This window comes from Camelus ferus, chromosome 16 (genome assembly GCF_009834535.1).
Source record: "Camelus ferus isolate YT-003-E chromosome 16, BCGSAC_Cfer_1.0, whole genome shotgun sequence".
Taxonomy (NCBI): Eukaryota; Metazoa; Chordata; class Mammalia; order Artiodactyla; family Camelidae; genus Camelus; species Camelus ferus.
Genome location: NC_045711.1, coordinates 46,286,841 through 46,302,148, shown reverse-complemented (window position 1 = coordinate 46,302,148; position 15,308 = coordinate 46,286,841). Strand labels below are relative to the sequence as shown.

General features: G+C 40.7%; 1 protein-coding gene and 1 non-coding gene across 2 annotated transcripts in view; both read left to right on the top strand.

Annotated features, from left to right (window-relative positions):
* Positions 1 to 2,721, top strand: part of B4GALNT2 (beta-1,4-N-acetyl-galactosaminyltransferase 2) — a 49,810-nt gene extending 47,089 nt beyond the window's left edge. Inside the window, exon 11 of the mRNA XM_006194054.3 lies at positions 232 to 2,721. Within this exon, the coding sequence (XP_006194116.2) occupies positions 232 to 437 (206 nt within the window). The 3' untranslated portion in view covers positions 438 to 2,721. The remainder of the gene's footprint in view (positions 1 to 231) is intronic.
* Positions 2,722 to 14,901: 12,180 nt separating this feature from the next.
* TRNAQ-UUG lies at positions 14,902 to 14,973 on the top strand. Its single transcript has one exon. It is a non-coding gene; the product is annotated as a tRNA-Gln (tRNA).
* Positions 14,974 to 15,308: the final 335 nt, after the last annotated feature.

Genomic DNA, 15,308 nt, shown 5'->3' with positions numbered 1-15,308 from the left:
ATCCACGGTTCCGTCCAGTTAGAAGCCCATCTGTGTCTCTCTGCCCATCTCTCTGTATGTCCTTCCAACTCATTAGCCTGGGCAGGTGGCTTCTCATGGGGCTGAACCTCCCCATATCCCCAGGGGTATAATCGGTGTCGCCTCCCTTTAACCCTTCTCCCAGACCTGCAGTAGGACCCTGGGTCTCTGGTGGAAGCTCACATTTCCTTCCCGCACTCTCTCTCCTGGCAGAGTTCTTCATTGATGGGCTCGGGAGCCTGCTTGTGGGGTCATGCTCAAACGTGATTATAGGTCACCAGTCCCGTTCTTCAGTGGTGGACCCAGAGCTGGCAACCCTGGAGAAGACCTACAGCACATACCGGGCCAACACCAAAGGCCAGGTCCAGTTCAAGCTGGCTCTCCACTACTTCAAGAACCATCTGCACTGCTCTACATAAAGGTGTCTGGTCATCAGAAAAGCACTAGGGTGACTGGTTGTGGGTATCTAAAAGAGAGGAATCGGTGGTTAGGCTATCCAAATTTAAACTCCAGATAAGATGAACATTGCAATACTCAGCTAGTGGGTCGGGGAGGTGGGTCTGGCTCAATTACTGGAAATACCAATCAAAAGCTAAGGTCATTAGAAACGGACCAATCACTGATCAGGGCAATGGAGACTGGATTATTACCAATTATTGCCTGCTTTTGTATGATGCTTCGCCATTTATGAAGCATCTGTAAATACAGTATGTCACATCATCTCATTTCATGTCATAGGAAAGTATATGATGGGTTGGTATCCTTGGTTAAAAAGATGGCTGCTGAGTCCTTGTGGGTTATTTGGTGGAAATGGTATCACAGATCATCTCCAACATCACTGTCATTCACGAATTTTTATTTAGTCCTACCTTGTGAGCTCAAATAATGTGAATATCCCAAGGTCCTTGCCTCGAGGAAGTGGCAGCCTGGTTCAGGTAGGTCCACTAGTAGAATTGGGCGGCCCAGGTCAGAGGCTTGGAGGAGGGAATAAGTCACAAGGGCCTGAGCAGCTGAGGAAGGCTCTGTGGAGTCAGCTCACCGGAGCCTGGCAGATGGCTGGGCTGCAGGCAGTTGGAGGGAGGAGACCACTGAGGTGGTCCACTGTCTGTCAGAACAAAGGTTTCCCTGGCATCAGACTCCCTATCACAAAGACACATTCCAGAGTGCCCAGGATTGAACTTGGACAATGTGCTGAGGTGCTACAATAAACAGGGTAAGTGCAGTGGCAAAGCCACTAAGTTCCAGGGCCTTGAAACCAGTTGCTGACCACTCAAGAGCCATGTCATCTGCAGAGTGGCGCTCTCCGTTATCTTGGGAGTTGGCAGATTCCTCAGCTGTGGCACTAGCTCTGCCTTTTGGTTTCTACTCCTTCCTACTGAAGATGGCCCAGGGTAGTTCTGGGTCTCTGAAAATGTGTCTGTGACATATTAAGGAGACTTCGTGACATATGTTTAGGTGGTCAGAGAATTTGGAAAAATACTGCATGCTGTATCTTCCTCTTGGAAAGTCGCAATTCACATTAGTATATTAAAGGCTCTGAGAAGTCTTGCTGTAAAGAAATTGGGTTAATTCAGCATTTTTCAGATTTGGCTAGAGACTGACAATCATTTTCTATTCTCCCAAACCAGAACTGAGCACATGCCTCATTCCATTGTGTATGTCATAAAGATTCTATTGCAAAAGCTTTTACATCTTTAACTGATATGCAAAATCATTTCATGCAATAGTTCATGCATTTTATGTACAATAACCACAGCTATATAGGAGGATGATGTTGGATTGCTCCATTCAGTAGATGCAGGCAAAGAGCCCCTACCTGGGTCCTGTGCTTTAGAGAACTCTGCATATCACAGACATATGTATATACTTCAAAAATAAACAAATCACAGAAGAGATCAGATTTGTGATTACCAGAGGTGGTGGGTAGGGGAAAGGGAAATTGGATGACAGTGGTAAATAGTTACAAACTTCTAGTTATCAGATAAATAAGTACTGGGGATGTAATGTACAACATGATAAATGTAATTAACACTGCTATGTGTTATATATGAAAGTGGTTACGGGAGTAAATCCTAAGAGTTCTCATCACAAGGAAATAGTTTTTGTCTATTTCTTTAATTTTGTGTCTATATGAGATGATAGATGTTCACAGAACTTACTATGATAATCATTTTATGATGTATATAAGTCAAATCATTCTGGTCTCCATCTTAAACTTCTACAGTGCTGCAGGTCAATTATATCTCAATAAAACTGGAGGGAAAAAATAAACACAAGTATTTACTGATGAACATTTGGGCATCTCTGTCACTCAGCACTAGGATATAACCTGTTTCCCTAAATACCCACTTTGGGGACGAAACGCTGCTCAGACCCTAGGGAAATGCTTCTCCATACCTCTTGCCTTACGTTCTCGAAAGACAATTGCATATAAATGCACTGAACCTTTGTGGACAGTGTTTTGGGATGCCAGTAAGATTTGAGCTGCAAAATGCTTAGGGAAAAGAAAAAGACACATTTTAAACTTGGTCAAATTCTTCCTCTCAGATAACATAAATAGCAACAGAGTCTTGCCTATTACCCAGTGTCTATTTTCTTGCCTTTCAATTCATGGTTCTAAAAGTACTAGAAAATTAATGTGGTGTTCACAAGAATTGCATATTTAAAAATAATAAACAATTTTTATCGCTCTTTAATTTTTCACACACGTAGTTCTGGATTTATCATGCTTGAAGTGCGATATCAATTCTTTACATTGGGTATAAAGTGGCTATTGAATGCTAAAATGGTAATAATTTTATTTTTTATAAAAATATTTGATGACTTAAATTTTCAAAGACTTGTTTAAATTAAGTACAAAACATTTTTTAGTTTGCTTTACATAGCATACAACATAGCTTTACAACATTTTTTAATTTTGCTTTTATAAAGATATATTTGTCAAAGTAAGAGAATAGAATATTTATTTTAATAGTTTGCTGGCTTCAGTTATTATAGCTTTTAAATATTTAAATATATAAAAATAGTTAAAATACAAATAAAATATTTAAATGTTTAGAAAAATATTTAATTTGTTCCAAAAAAGAAATGCCTGTCTCCCAATGAATTACTCACATTCTTTAAAAAAATTTTTTTTAAAAACTTATTTGGTTTTTTCACTTTTATTGTGGGGGGTGATTAGGTTTATTTATTTTTTTATTTAATGGAAGTACCCAATGGATTGAACATAGGACCTCGTGCATGCTAGGCAGACACTCTACACTGAGCTATACCCCGCTCCCCTGTTGCTGACATTCCCGCTACAGGGAGATATGTATGCTTTCATGCTAGTCAGCATTCTCCAACGACCCCCCAGCAGGGAGTCCTGATGTGCTGTAGTTATCATCGGTAGGTTCCAGGAACATCCCCTTCTCTGTCCCACAATCTGGAACCTTTTCCTCCAGCAGGGAGGAGTAGTTAAAATGGAGCTCTTGTAGGATGTCTGCCTAAAACGTGAGCCAATTTTCCAGGAATTCTTCTCCAGAAATAGATCCACCACCCAGAGAGTGGAGGACCCCACGCCCTGGTCAAAATATATTGGACCAAGAGAAGCAGGCTCCTGAACCAATAGCCAAGTGGACTGTCTCTCTTGGAATTGGAACTGGGCCTTCGATCATCAAGCGGGGCTCTGTGGGTGTCTGGACCTCAGACCTCATGCTCAGGAGCAGTGGAGCAGCCCCTTTCCGCCGGTCTGCAGCAAGACAAGGATTCGATGTAAGCACAAAGAGGAGCTGAAATGAGAGACTCCTGACAGCCTTCTGGTTCTTTCCTGAGGTCTGGCTACAGTCCTGCCCTAGGGTTTTGTGAAACACTATACCCTTATCATTCTCCTTTTTCACTTAACCTAATTTGAGTTGGTTCCTGTGACTTACAAGCAAAGTGCCCTAAATAATACAACTATTCTGTATGTCTGTGTGTTTTCAAAACAGAAAGGCATAAATGAAAGGTTTTCTCTTTGGGTGGTTTAGAAGCAAAAATTAGGTCATAGACAATAACTGCCACACAGGCCTCCTGCCAGCCTTGAATTTCAGACACATCTAAAAAGCCTGGACCAAACCAAAGGCGAAGTTATCCCTCTAGGACAGTGGCAGCCCTCTGATACTCACACCCTGCTAACTACAAATTCTGGGACAACTTGGTGCAAATAATTGTGTGGGCCTCCAGGGGGCGCTCAAGTCCATTCTCAAGTTTTTCCTCTCCTTACGCCCCATGACCAGGCTCAGGAAAAGAAAATTGCCATGACTTTCAGAAAGGAAGAATCTCACTGGCTGCTGGGCTAGTGGCCTTTTTCTTGCATGCAGAGGTGTGTCCATTTCATGTAGCTGAAGTGAAAATGGGACTGGGGTCCGCTTCCTTCTGGACATTCTCTCCCACTCTTAGGAAGGTCCCTCCCCAACTATTTTTGATTTTTGATAGACCAACAATTTATATATGAAGCCACTACAAAAAAAGTGTATCAGTTAGAGTGCATTTGCCTAAAAGTACCAGAAACTTGACCCAAACTGTCTTAAACTGTTTCATATATAGCTTGAAGCCCAGAGGCGGGACAGGCCACAGGTGTCCCATGACCGACAGGATTCTAAGCCCTGGCAGAGATGGGGGCTTGCTTAGAACATCTGGCACCATCCAGAACCATTCAGGTTCTCTTCAAGAGGAGCCCCCTTGGCCCTTAACTTCTCAATCCTTAACTGCGTGGGCATTAGGCAGAGTGACCTTTCTGAGGCCTATGCATCTATGACTGCCAACTTCCTGTTAGTGGTGTTCGCAAGCCTGGAATGGCCTTAGGAGATAAAACTCACTTGCTGTCATCAGTCAGATTTTTAAGGAAACTGAATTTCCAGTGAGATCTTATTGGCAACTCCTTGAAATGTACAGGTTTTCTGTCCTTTCAGACAACTCTGGACATCTTGTCTAGACATAGACTGAGAAATCCATTCTGGAACCACAGGTCTCTGCACCTGGCCTCCCCGCCGGCACTCAGTTAAGTGGCCTCTGCCTTGATGCTATTCAAAACAGTCATCTAGGTACAGGGAGTCCACCTTTAATCTGCTCTTCCCCTCCAGGTTTTTCCTCTTCATGGGCAGAAAAATGTTTAAAGCATTGCAGTGCAGTAGGCTGGTCTTTTGCTCAGATTGGGCTCCTTCTAAGTCTTCTGTTCCGGTTGGTGCTTTCTCGTGGGGTAGACAATTCAGTTTTTCAAGTCCCGCAAGGCTTCAAATTACAGGACTTCCAGTAAACTTAGATTGCAAGCCAGTCTGAGCAAAACTATAGTACACCTGCTTTAAAACAGGCTGCCTCAGCCTAAAACTTTTCACGGTGACTGTATGAAGTCACTAACACATGCCGAGATCCTGAGGTTTTGCTACCATTTCCCATTCTTGATCTTCTAGTCTTGATAGGCCCACACCAGCAACAATTTCAGGATCACCAGCTTCCCAGGAAGCCACTGCTCTCTACCCCATTTTTTCCACCCAAACCTACATCTAATGACCTGCACAGAAGATTCGTGTCTATATTTGGCTCCTTTATTCAGTCCTTTGCCTGGATGCTCCAGCCAACTTTCTTCCCATCAGCCTCCTTGATCTGACTTCAGACGTGTCTCCCAAATAAAACCTACATTCCCTCATCCATCTTTAAATTTTACCACGTTTTTAAATTATGTAATTGAGTAATCTGTATAACTGCACAAACTCCTCTCCTATCCCACGTGCTTGGAAATATCCCAGATCCCTGCATGCAAAGACACAGAGGCACTAATCCTAAAAGGAAAAGAAACGGATATATTTGACGTGATTAAAATTAAAACTCTCTGCTAATCAAAAGACACTACTATTAGGAAAGTGAAAACACAAGCCACAGACTGAAAGAAAATACCTCCAGTACAAATATTTGACAAAGAATCCATATATATTAATATATACACCATTCTTATAAATCAGTAAGATTGACAGTTTGTTTTTAAATGGGCAAAATGCTTGAAGCACTTAGAAAAGAAGATATCAAATGGCTAGTGAGCACGTAAAAGATACGTTCAACAGCATTAACCATCAGGGAAATGCAAATTAAAAGCACAGGAGAGGCGGGGGGGGGGAGAATAAGTTTGAGCTCTCTGGTGATATTCCAATGAGAACATCAGAGTTAGGGTTATTTGGCTTCTTTAGATTAAACATTTTATCATGTTGTCTCAGCCTGTGTTGAACTATCAGTCTAATGAGAAAATGTTCATTTGTAGTGATGATAGGACAAAATATTTAAAATTATGCCTGTCCCCAAAACAGTGATGATGCGATAGCCACGATCATATGCCATTAAAAGAGAATCTCTTTCTCCTTTTGCCATAGAATACCACATAAGACTTAGAACTTGCTTGATATTAGTGTCTAGTGATTAAAATAAGCATAGGATTAAAATAAGTATAGGATGTCATTCTCTTTTTTTGGTGATGGAGATAGTTAGGTTTACTTATTTACTTTTAGAGGAGGTACTGGGGATTGAACCCAGGACCTTGTGTATGCTGTGCATGCGCTCTACCACTTGAGCTATACCCTTCCCCTAGGATGTCATTTTCATTTGATAAAATTCCAATAAATTATGTTAAACTATGAGGGGAATATTTTCAAAATAATATAACATTAAGAATTTTTTTTTTAAAAGCACAAGGAGAGATCATTATGTACCTCCCAGAATGGTTGCACTTAAATGACTAACAATAGCACCTATTAGCTAAGATGTGAAGCAACTGGAACGCTCTCGTACGTTGCTGGTGGGACTGTAAAATTGTACAACCACTTTGGAAAGGTGTTTGGCAGTTCTTAACAAACTTAAATGTACACTTATCCTATGACCCAGCAATTCCCTTCCTAAGTGTAGACCTCAGACTAAAAAAGATTTGTGCAGGAATGGTCATAGTAGCTTTACTTATATTAAGCCCAAACTGGAAACAACCCATCAACTGGACAATGGACCAACAAATTGTGGTATGTTCATACAATGGAGTACTTCTCAGCAATGAAAAGCGTACATAAAGTGACACAGATGAATCTCAAAAACATTATGTTTAGCAAAAGCCAGACACAAAAGATATTGCAAAACGCTATACTTTAATAATAAGCAGAACTAACTTACGGTGATAGAAACCAGAGTAGTGATTTAGGTAAAGACTGGAAAAAGGCACCAGGGAACTTTCTGGGGTGATGGAAATGCCTTATATCTTAATCTAGGTGGTAATCACACAGCTGTATACATTTGTAAAAAATAATTGATTTCTTCAGCTAAGATGTGTGCATCTTAATATCTCAATAAATAATAATATCTCAATGAAATGCCTTTGAAAAACAATGAGGTATGTTTTATATGTACTGTTATGGAACCATAATCTATATATGGTGCTAAGTAAATAAAATCAGCTGCAGGACAACGTTTTGATTTTTTTTAATAAAAAAGGATTCTGCATATGTACGTACATCTATATAAGGATGAACTATCTCTAGGAGGTCAGTATCAGAAGTTGCCTCTGAGAACAGAAAAAAATTATAGTCAGAAAGTTTTTTATCTTTGTTTTCCTTTTATACCTTTTGAATTTTGTATTATGCTCATGTATTATCCATTTAAATATTTTTAACATTTTTATTATGTTAACTGCAAAAGCAGAACATAAAATCATATATATAGTGAGACTGACTATGTAAAAACGCATTGTAAAAAAGGAGCTGAAATACATGCAGTGTTAAAAGTGTTTGTTGGAATTGCAGTTACTTTAAAATCTCCCTTCTACGTTACTGTATTTTCTACATTTTCCATAAATATTTTACCCTTATTTTCTGAAAAGATAAAAAGATACCCTTATTTTCTTAAAAAGAGAAAGTGAAAACATTCAAGAAAAGGATAAAATGTGGATGTTGCTTTGTTCAAAAAAAGTAAGTGGCCAGATTTTCCCTTTAGAGCCTGGGGAATGCCAGGCCCAGAGCAGGGGGCTGGGCATAGGAGTCGGGTGGGGCGAGCTGGAGACTCAGGGTATCACTTGTCACCCTGCACCAGTAGGCACTGGTGGCTTGTCTGACATAACCAGGGCTCCCAGGGCAAAGTAGGGATTTGTGGCAGATATCACCTATCCTGGGTGATGAGGACACAGAGCAAGGCTGATTGTGTCCCGGCCAAGTGTGAGCAGCCCAGCATGGATCCAAGAAACTCACTGACATAGCCCTGAGAGTGAATATGACTAGTTTCCATGTTGACTACTGAAAGCATTATTGTCCCTACTCCACTGTCTATTCATTTACAGGCTCACAAGGAACTTGGGAGAGTATCTTTAAAGTCCCTAATCCCAGATTTCAACTCTCTTTTCTTAACCCCTGGCCTCATTGTACTTTCTGGGGTACCCCCTGTCCTAATTCAGCCCTCAGTCACGGGTCGCACAGCTGAAGCCACACTAACCCCACCTCCGGCAGAGACCTGGACACCCCGCATGCCTCAGGATCCACCTTGCAGAGGCTGGAGAGTCTGTTCTCAAAGACATCATAGGATGCCGTCTTTGGGATATCATGAGCGGTGGATTTATTTTAAAAGAAACTAGTTATGCTGGGGCAAGGAGATTACATATTGTCTCCATCATCTCTGTTATCATTTTAAGAAATAAAAAAAAAAAAAAGAAGAAGAAAAAACAAAGAAAAGGTGGGGGGAAAGGTATAGCTCAGTCGTAAAGCACATGCTTAGCATGCATGAGGTCCTGGGTTCAATTCCCAGTACCTCCATTAAAAAAAAAAATGGATGTGACATTAAAGGGTCTCAACACAAAACTGGAATATTGTTTCTTCCTCCTAAGTTCTCCTGTGTCCTCTTGGGGGGTTCAGTGAACATGCTTGGAAAGGCACCATTCAAAGATAAGCAAGTCCCAGGCCCTGACCCCCAAGGAATTCACAGCCCAACCAAGGCAGAAAGGGAGGGAAGATGGGAGACTGAGCCCCAGAATTCAATTTCTTATGATTCCAGTGAGTAATGACGAAAGCTGTAAGGGAGATGATCCTTTTACGATCCTTGAGGAATGCACGCATGGGGGATTTCATTTGGGCTGGTGAGATTATTTTCAAGCCGAGAAGGAAGGTGGAGGGACCTGCAAAGGAAGAACTAGGGAGTGGGAGTAGGGAGAATGGGGGTAGGAAGGTAGTCATGCCTTCTCCCTCACACTGCACAGGGGAGCTATGTCTCACACACGTTCAAAGGATATAATCATCACCCTTTAGGATTTCTACAGTAGCTTTTGTAAAATTAATTTCAATACACTCTAGCTGATACAGAGTCTTGTAAGAAGGAAATGGGAAAGCTGAGGTCCAGAGATGTTAAAGTCATTCGATGCTGTGTCAATTTGATATTAAGTCACTCCAGCCTTAAGGGACACACTTATCTCACCACAGAAGGTGAAGGGGAGTTTGGTTCATTCCTCAAAATGGAAAATTGTTAGTGTTTCTTTTGACAATATACAAGAGTTGTAAACGATTTTTCCAAGCAATACAAAAACACGCCTTCCTAAGTTTACTCCTGGGAGGTAACTGTCATCAACAGAACTTTTTGGGTTTCAGCTAAGCAGGTTCTTGATTATATGCAACAGAAATGGACTCTGGGTACCTTATGTAAGAAAGGGACTTATTGGAAGGGTGGCATATGGCTCACAGCACCAGAGGGAAAGCAAACTCAGAAAGACCAGCAAGAATGAAAGGAAACTAGGCAACCAGGAACCCAGCCAAAGTCAGGATCCTGGATAGTCTGGTTAGGATGTCACTTCTGCTGCCTATGGACATGGCATGGCTGCCATCACTGCTCTCTGAGACTTCGGATGTCACAGCCACCACCAGCAGCAGACTGAGTTCTAAAATGTTCCCGCTTCAGTCCAAAGAGGGAATTTCATAGTGAGACGAGCCTTCCTCAAAAAAGAAAAACAATCTCAAATAAACAACCTAACCTACCACCTGAAAGAATTAGAAAAAGAAGAATAAACAAAACCTAAAGTCAGCAGAAGGAAAGAAATAATAAAGATCAGGGAGGAAAGAAATAAAATAGAGATTTTAAAAAATAATAGAAAAAATCAATCAAACCAAGAGCTGTTTTTTTAAAAAAGTAAACAAAATTGACAAAACTCTGGCCAGGCTTACCCGAGAGGAAAAGAGACAGCACACATATAAACAACATAAGAAATGAAAATAGAGAGATTACCACCAACACCAAATAAATACAAAAAAAATCATAAGAGAATACTATGAACAACTATATGGCAATAAATTGGACAATTGAGAAGAAATGGACAAGTTTCTAGAAACATAAAGTCCACCAAAACTGAATCACGAAATGGATCATTTGAACAGGCCAATCACTAGAAGTGCAATAGAATCAGCAATAAAAAACCTCCCTGCAAACAAAAGTCCAGGATCAGATGCTTCACTGTGAGTTCTATCAAACATACAAAGAAGAGCTCATACCAATCCTTCTCAAATTCTTCCAGAAGATTGAAGAGGAGGGAACACTCCCAAACTCATTCTATGAAGCCACCATCACTCTGATACCAAAGCCAAAGACACTGCCAAAAAAGAAAGCTATAGGCCAATATCATTGATAAACACAGATGCAAAAATCTCAACAAAATATTAGCAAACAGAATCCAACAACACATAAAAAAGATCATACACTGTGATCAAGTTGAATTCATCCCAGGGAAACAAGGATGGTTCAACATAATCAATCAAGGTGATACACCACATCAACAAGAGAAAGACCAAAAATCACATGATCATCTCAATAGATGCAGAAAAAGCATTTGATTAAGTTCAATATCCATTTAGGATAAAAACTCTTACCAAAGTGGGTATAGAGGGAACATACCTCAACATAATAACAGCTATTTATGACAAACCTACAGCCAGCATAATACTCAATGGTGAAAAGCTGAAAGCCTTCCCCCTAAAATCTGGGGCATGCCAGACAAGGATGCCTACTGTAACCATTTCCACTCAATATAGTATTGGAAGTCCTAGCCATAGCAATTAGACAAGAAAAATAAATAAAAGGAATCCAAATTGGAAGAGAAGAGGTAAAATTGCCATTATACGTGGATGACATGATACTCTATATGGAAAATGCTAAAGACTCCACACAAAAACTACTAGAGCTAATAAAAGAATTCGGCAAGGTAGCAGGGTACAAGATTAACATACAGAAATCAGTGGCAGTTTACACTAACAATAAATCAACAGGAAAAGAAAGTAAAGAAACTATCCCTTTTAAAATTGCATCCAAAAAAGTAAAATACTTAGGAATAAATCTGACCAAGGAAGGGAAAGACTTATATGCAGAGAACTACAAAACATTGACTAAGGAAATTAAAGATGACTTAAAGAAATGGAAGGATATCCCATGTTCTTGGATTGGAAGAATTAATATTGTTAAAATGGCCATATGACTCAAAGCAATCTCCAGATTTAATGTCATCCCTATCAAATTACCAGGACATTTTCCACAGAATTAGAACAAATAATCCTAAAATTTATATGGGATCACAAAAGACCTAGAATTGCCACATCATTACTGAAGGAAAAGGATGAAGCTGGAGGAATAACCCTCCCAGACTTCAAACAATACTACAGAGCTACAGTAATCAAAACAGCATGGGAAGGGTACAAAAACAGACATATGGATCAATGGAACAGAATAGAGAGACCAGAAATAAATAACCACAAACTTTTGGTCAATTAATCTTTGACAAAGGAGGCAAGAACATACAATGGAGTAAAGACAGTCTCTTCAGCAACTGGTGTTGGGAAGACCGGACAGCTGCATGTAAATCAATGAAGGTAGAATACTCCTTCACACCATACACAAAAATAAACTCAAAATGGATTAAAGACTTAAACACAAGACAAGACACAGTAAACCTCTTAGAAGAACACATAGGCAAAACATTACCAGACATAAATATCAGTAATGTTCTCCTTGGGCAATCTACCCAAGCAATAGAAATAAATGCAAAAATAAACAAATGAGACCTAATTAAACTTATAAGCTTTTGCACAGCAAAGAAAACCATAAGCAAAACAAAAAGACAACCTATGGAATGGGAGAAAATATTTGCAAAAGATAAGACTGACTAGGACTTAATTTCCAGAATATATAAACAGCTCATACAACTTAATAAGAAAAAACAAACAACCCAATCCAAAAATGGGCAGAAGACCTAAACAAGCAATTCTCCAAGGAAGACATACAAATGGCCAATAGGCACAAGGAAAAATGCTCAGTATTGTTAATTATCAGAGAAATGTAAATCAAAACTACAATGAGGTATCACCTTACACCAGTCAGAAAGGCCATCATTCAAAAGTCCACAAATAATAAATGCTGGAGAGGGTTTGGAGAAAAGGGAACCCTTCTACACTATAGATGGTAATGTAGTCTGGTGCAGCCTTTATGGAAAACAGTATGGAGATTCCTCAAAAGACTAAAAATAGACTTACCTTATGACCCAGCAATCCCACTCCTGGGCATATATCCAGAGGGAACCTTAATTCAAAAAATACATGCACCCCAATGTTCATAGCAGCACTATTTACAATAACCAAGACATGGAAACAACCTAAATGTCCATTGACAGATGACTGGATAAAGAAGATGTGGTATATTTATACAATGGAATATTACTCAGCCATAAAAAATAATAAAATAATGCCATTTGCAGAAACATGGATATCCCTGGAGAATGTCATTCTAAGTGAAGTAAGCCAGAAAAATACCGTATGGTATCACTTATATGTGGAATCTAAAAAAAAAAGACAAATGAACTTATTTACAAAACAGAGACAGTCTCACAGACAGAAAACAAACTTATGGTTACCGGGGAAGTAGAGGGTGGGAAGGGATAAACTGGGAATTTGAGATTTGCAGATACTAACTACTATATATAAAATAGATACACAACAAGTTTATACTGTACAGCACAGGGAACTATATTCAATATCTTGTAGTAACTTATGGTTAAAAAGAATATGAAAACAAATACATGTATGTCCCTATATGACTGAAGCATTGTGCTGTACACCAGAAATCCACACAACATTGTAAACTGACTATACTTCAATAAATATGTATATGTGTGTAAGCACTTAGCAAAAAAGCATATAATACTTTCTGTTGTTAGTCTCCTTTGATTTCTATTTGTATTATATTATAGACAGAGAAGATAGTTTCAGCCTGATGCTAATTCTTATTTATTGAACTTCCTATTAGGACCTGGTACCTAGTCCAAGTGACTTTAAAATAACATGTATTCTCTAATAAGCCCACAAGCTTATTAATTGTGTTCAAATCTGTGTTCTTTTAACAGTGTCTGTGGATCTATACGTTTATGGGGGGAAATGAGTATACGTATGTTCCTATACTACTGAAGTATTGCGCTGTACACCAGAAGCTGACACAATATTGTAAATTGACTATACTTCAATAAAAATATATTTAAAAAAAGAAAAGCTCAGCCTCACTAGAGGAAAATGCAAACTAAAAAAAAGAAGAAGAAACAAGCAAACAAACAAACAAACAAACAAACAAAATGTTCCTGCTTCTAGATTCTAAGTCCAATTAGCCAAGCTAAGGACATCCACGTTCACACTGGCTGCCAGTTGTCTGTCTTGGAGCATAGCTCTGCTGTCACCCAGACCTATACAATGTTGAATCCTTCAAGAAAAGGAGTCAATCAGATGGCCCAGGGTAAATAAATGGTAAATATCTATTACATGTGTATTCAACTTTTCTGTTTGTATATAAGTGAGATTTTATTATACCTACCAATTGGTAAATAGGTTTTTGTTTCGGTTTTGGTTTATTTTGTTTAGGCCAGTGTATCTTCTCATGTCAATACAACAATTTATCCCCTAAATTCCTGCACAGTATTTATTATATAGATATTGTCAATACTTATTTAATCGATTTTCACTGATGGACATTAATTTCTATTCTTTATTCTTATAAACCACACAGCTGAGAACATTCTTGAACCTTGGCACTCGTCCTAGTTGTCCCTTTTGGATAAAGTTCCAAGAATGAAATTCCTGAGCAAACGGCACATAAAATTTTATCTGTCGCCGGACCGACCAGAATAAACATTAGACATTTACACGCTCACTAAATCTTATGAGAAAGTCCTAAAGGGATTGTAAGGGACTGTCCCTTTCGCTGATCTGATTCTAACCTAGATGGTTAAAAAGCAATCATCCACCAGGTAGATTTCGAAGTAGAACACAGAAATGGAAGCGAAACGTTTCGCGCGGATGGCTTAAACCACGTGGAACACCAGAATCGGGTGGGGCGCATGCCCCAGAGGGGATTCGCACCTGGGGTCCCTGAGCCTTGAACCACTGTCTTTCCACTCACAGGTTTACTTCCCTCTCCGCTCGGCCAGAACCACCTTTCTGGAAGACACTGTGTAGATAAATAAATAAGCAAGTACGAAGCGCCCAGCCTCCTGCTCGAGGGCTGGGGGATCGGAGCCGGACTTCTCCCGCCCAGTATCTCTGGCCGCGCCCCGCTGAGACCCACCGTGCCTGCCGGCAGCCCTCCGGGCTTCTCCCAGACACGGTGAGGAGAGTAGGAAAAGAGGCAGCGAAGATGATACCCCGGGGCCAGGATCGTCTGGAACTCCGGGGACGCAGAAGCTCTCTCTGCTCCGCTCCCGCTCGCCCGGGCAGCCCGCGGCCGAGAGCCCAGGGTCCGGGCCCAATAGATCCGGCATCCACCACCGTCTTCGAAAGGCAGCGCGGCGCTTCCGCTATGTGGCTTGAGAAGGCTCCTGGCCGCATAGAGCAGCCAGCCGGTCCCATGGTGTAATGGTTAGCACTCTGGACTTTGAATCCAGCGATCCGAGTTCAAATCTCGGTGGGACCTCTCCCAACCTTTTGGTTCTACAATCCCTGTTTTGGGGTTGTCCCTGGCGGCAGCGGCTACCTCGGGTTGATCAGTTGCCCCGGTGACCTACCGGACCGCGGTTTAGGGTCCCTCCCCTTCTTTCAAGATGCTTTCAGTTCGCGGCCGACCTGCGGGTCGCAGTGCGCGTGCGCGAGAGTCGAGACAGCCATGTGTGTCTGAGAGTTGGAAGTTTTCACCCTGGAGGGGACCCCCAAGGGAGCTCGAGGATCTTGCTGCGCGAGGGGAACAATGGCAGTCTTCGGGTCTAGGAGACTTCCCCTCCCCGAAATCTGCCAGGAATCCTTCTAACAGTT